General features: G+C 50.1%; 1 protein-coding gene across 1 annotated transcript in view; it reads left to right on the top strand.

Moving 5' to 3' along the window:
• Window positions 1-1,139: 1,139 nt before the first annotated feature.
• HPSE (heparanase) overlaps window positions 1,140-4,695 on the top strand; it is a gene marked incomplete at its 5' end in the record, with an annotated part of 11,087 nt that continues 7,531 nt past the window's right edge. The window contains 5 exons of the mRNA XM_010138760.1: window positions 1,140-1,285; window positions 2,648-2,773; window positions 3,165-3,338; window positions 3,790-3,961; window positions 4,566-4,613. Coding sequence (XP_010137062.1) covers window positions 1,140-1,285; window positions 2,648-2,773; window positions 3,165-3,338; window positions 3,790-3,961; window positions 4,566-4,613 — 666 coding nt within the window. The remainder of the gene's footprint in view (window positions 1,286-2,647; window positions 2,774-3,164; window positions 3,339-3,789; window positions 3,962-4,565; window positions 4,614-4,695) is intronic.

Genomic DNA, 4,695 nt, shown 5'->3' on the forward strand with positions numbered 1-4,695 from the left:
CCTAACAGAGGGGTTACATATGGCGGGGCTTGGGGCTGCTAACCCTGCTGCCCCATGAGATGAAAATAATCTGAGTCCTCGGGCAGCTTTGCCAGGGCGCTGTCAACATAAAGTCAAATGCTGAGCAAATTCTGTCACCATCAAATGAAGCCTTTTTTTTCTCTTTGGATGTCACCGAAGAGCTTTGGACTGCAGAGTGACGGTGTTCCCTACCTGCTCTTTTGGCTCTGACCTCTCTCTTCTCTTTTCTTCCCTGCTTTTGCTCTATTTTTTTGTACTCTATTCCTTTTGATTCTACATTTATTGGAAGCTATCTTAATTCTTTCATTTTTATCTGTCTGATCCCATTTTTCAGCCCCGTGGTATTTTTCTAGTCCTGATTTCCTTCCTCCTACCACTTTTACCTTTTCCTCCACCACACAGCTTGGATTTTAGTCTGGAACTGGCCCCACTGCCTTGAGGAGCAGGAAGTACTTGATGGCCTCTTGCTGTGTGTCACCACCAAGCAGACAGTGCTTGTTGCACCCAACATCCTCCAATGCCTCGCGGTTTTCCCCAGCGAAGGCTGGGTGTCAATGTTGCACATCCTGCGTGGGGTGCCACAGAGGCAGAGCTTACGTTATTTTATAGACGTGCTTTGCTAAAGCTAACGTCTGTCCCAGCATGGACTTCCAATCTCTTTTGGGTACAAAACTGATTGCTTTGGCTATTGCTGATGGAAATCTGGACTGACGGTATTAAGTCAGTTTTATGCCCACCTTCTCATGGACTGGTATGTTAGTTCTGTATAAACAAAATGAAAAAATCTGGGGTGGAAGAATGCTTAGCACAAAAAAAAAAAAAGGTTTTGAAGTATTGCCCTACTTTGATTTGCTGTCCATGAGCATGTTCTCTGGGGCACATCTCTCCCTTGCTGCTCTGTCAAGGCTCTCCTGGCCCACTTGGCTGGCAGCATCTCTGTTGCACAGTGCAGGGGTGCAAGACCAGTGGGGGTCAGCTGTGCCCTGAGACTGTTGGGTGGGCCCTGATCACCGACAGCCGCGCATCCCTCTGAGCACTTCCCATGTTTAGCCTCCACTCTGAAGCCATAGTCTGCATAAATATAGTGTTTCTTCTGTTTCTCAATGTCCCTCCCCTAGCAATCCCAAACTGCGTGCCCTTGCGACAGCCCTGTCCCCAGGCTTCCTGAGGTTTGGTGGCACTATGACAGATTTTCTCATCTTTGATCCCAACAAGGATTCAACTTCGGAAGAAAAAATCCTCTGGGAGCTTCAGGCCCAGCAAGGTAAAATAGGCATCAGTGTATCAGACTCTAGACCATCCTGGGTTTAGGAGGTGGCTTTGATGCAGGCTGGGGATGCCACAAGGGCGTGGTGGCAGCACTGGCAGTCCTCCACAGGGTCAGCATTGCTCTTCCCTGTGGGGAGGAGATCCTAGACCTTCAGCATGGTCTGCGGGAGGAGCTGTACCAGCTGTGGGAAAGCGAGGGAGGATGCAGGGGATGTCACGTCCACCCTGGCATCTGCTGAGACTGCCTTTGCTGCTTCCCTGTACTCCCTGAGCAGCCTTGGAAGCTTCCCCCTCTGCTGTGAGGCAGTCAAGGTCAGCTCAAAAGCTGTGGTTTCATTATGAAACAAAGCAGTCATGGAAGAAGTAATCTGATAACAACAGAGCAATCATTTTTTCTATCTTAGCCGAAGCTAGAGGTAGGCTAGGGGTGCAGCCTTGCCCTCCTGTAGCTTCGACAGAGAAAGTGCAAATCCACCGGACCACTGCCAGCTGCTCAGGCTGAGTCCTGGTGCACCAGGTTTCCCACTGCATTGAAGTTCATGTGCTCTTTAAACTTAGCAAAAGCACATAAACCCTTCTGGAAGTGTTTCAGATGAAAACATTCCCGTCTGTCCCTGTGGTACCTAGCACGACAGTGTAATCATGTATCACTGTGCAAGTGGTGATGCTCGGTTTTGAAGTCAAGTGGTGCTTTTCCCCCCATACTGCTTTGCTGAGCAGCTGCCTCCTGTCTGGATAACTGTGACTCCAGCTCATGACTTACCCTCTGGTTACATCTTGTTCCTGGTTTGCACGCCGAGAAAAAAGACAAGCTTTGAGAAAAAGTGTCTTATGACTCCTGCCCGTGTTGCTATTGGAGCCGCATGGGGCAGTCAGCACTTTGCCCTGCCCGAGACAGGCAGTGCAGGAAGCACTGCCCTGTATCAGCCCACAGCAAGGCAGGCCATGAGCCCTACCGTACCGCTGCGTGCCAGGGTGGCTTATCTGCTCCTCGGGCACTGCAGCCCATGCTTTGTCAGTTCGCTGGAACAACTGTTTCCGGATGGTGCTCCAGCTAAAATAGTTTGCTGGGGTATGACCAGCATGATACTAGCCCCCAGAAGCACAGCTCAGTCTTCCTCATCCTCCCATCTCCGTCACCTTAAATGGGAAATATACAGTATTTATAAAATATATGTATGTGTTAGAGCAGCCTTCTTTTTCTGTGTGGTGAAGTGTGAAAGGAGGTGTGCACGACTGCCTCTCAGCCTGACACCAAGCAGTTGTGCTTCCTTCCGAGGGACGCAGCCCTTTGCATGATGGACCCTAGCCATGACATCAAGGACTTAATCGCAATCATCCTTCTTCTGCCCTACAGAGGCTTGTAGCTCAAGGCCTGCATTTGCTGCTGTTGAGAAGCTACTGCTGGCCCAGTGGCCCAGCCAGGAGAAGGTGATTCTTGCAGAGCATAACCAGAAGCAGTACAAAAACAGCACCATTACAAGTAAGATTTTGATGGATTTTTCTGCTAGGGTTGATAACTGGGGGGCTGCAGATCTCTGCCCCACAGTAAAAGGGTTGTAGGCAGTTAGGAGCTGAAACCACTGAAAATGAATATTTTTCTAAGTGGCTGAAATGTTTCTAAGAAATCTTTTTCTACTGTCTGCCACCTCCTATATAAATAGTATCCAGCTGCTGCAGGAGTTGGGAGGATCTCAACACCTTGCAGGATGGTGTGTAGTACGGCCGAGGCTCTTTCATCTGGCTGGGAGAGCTTGGCACGTCTGCAGCACCAGGCTAAATAAATACAGGCGGTAAAGATTGTCACTTGGCCAGGGCTCAACTAGCTAACCGTAACCTTGAGATAAACACCCTCCCCTTTCTCCTCCGTGCAGGAAATACACTGGACATTCTCTACAGCTTTGCCAACTGCTCAGGGTTTCAGCTGATATTTGGGCTCAATGCCTTGCTGCGGAAGGATGGCTTGCAGTGGGACAGCTCAAACGCCCAGGAGCTGCTGGACTACTGCGCCTCACGGAGGTACAACATCTCCTGGGAGCTCGGGAATGGTAAGTGCGCAGCCTGCTTGTGGGCCGGGCCAGCGGTCATCTGGAAAGATACCACCGCAGGGTACGGACTCGTAATTTTGGATGGCAGCCCATAAAGACAAGGTGATGTTTTCTTGGGACTCATTAAGGTCTTAATTTGTGAGGAGAGATTTCACAGAAGGTCCAACGAATGAGAAAATTGAAATAATTTTGCTGCTCCTACCAAGGCTGTGAGATGAGGTGAATGATGCCCTGTGAGGTGCAGGATGCCACCCTATGGGGACTGGCTGGGACAAAGTGCTGGAGAGCAGCACGCTGTGTCACCCGGGTTTTCAGTTTCATGCTCATCACCTTCAAACCGTGCCAGATCACTTGAAGCCACAGGGGGTTAGTACTATCCATGTGGAATGAGCTGCTCTATTTTGTGCCCCAAAAATAGAGTGGGGTGCTGATGTGTGCCTGTCTTGCCTAGAGCCCAACAGCTTCAGAAAGAAATCTGGCATCTACATCGATGGCTTCCAGCTGGGACAAGATTTTATTCACTTACGCCAACTTCTGAGTAACTATACCCTCTACCAGCACGCGAAGCTCTACGGTCCTGATGTCGGGCAGCCCCGAAAGCAAACGCAGAGACTGCTGCGAAGGTAGAGGTGTGGGGCCCTGGCAGCACCCCCGGGGTGGGCAGGTCTGGATAGAGGTGGCTCATCTGCACCCAAGTGCAGAGGGCATGAAGAGGGATCTGGGCAAGGTTTTAGGGATTTTTGCTCCAAATCAATAGTGAGTATGTACAAATGGATACCCCAGTCTATTTGAGAACTAATTTCCTGCATTTTTCCTTAAATTACAAACATGGAATTTTTTTTCTTCCTTGACTGGGGATGACTTACCTGCATGCATGAGGTCAAGGCTTAAACACTCAGCCAGCTGAAACTAAGACACTAGCAGTACCTTTCAGCACACTTTTCAGCTGAGCACTGGCTTTAGTGCTGTGTTAGCAGGGTTTTCACCCTAGAAATCTCTGTGTGCTCCACAAGCATTAATTCATCCTCCCAGCAACCCTTTAAGGCAGCTGAATTGCCCAAAGCCCTTAAAAGCCATTGCAAGCATGGCCCCCAAGCAGGTCACCATCGCTGCCACCAGCTGGGGGCAGAGGGGAGGGCTGTGTCTGGCAGATTGCTTATGGGGGTCCTCACACATCCCCGGTACCCACTAGCACCCCACTCCTCACTGCGTCCTCTCCGGTTGCAGCTTCCTGAAGTCAGGAGGGAAGGTGATCGACTCTGTCACGTGGCACCAGTAAGTATCTCTCGGATACCCCCACCACTCTGCTTATTGCCTGTTTTCTGTACAAAACATCAATTTGACCATCTCAGCAGGA

The sequence above is a fragment of the Buceros rhinoceros genome, unplaced genomic scaffold (assembly GCF_000710305.1).
Source record: "Buceros rhinoceros silvestris isolate BGI_N320 unplaced genomic scaffold, ASM71030v1 scaffold2446, whole genome shotgun sequence".
Lineage (NCBI taxonomy): Eukaryota > Metazoa > Chordata > Aves > Bucerotiformes > Bucerotidae > Buceros > Buceros rhinoceros.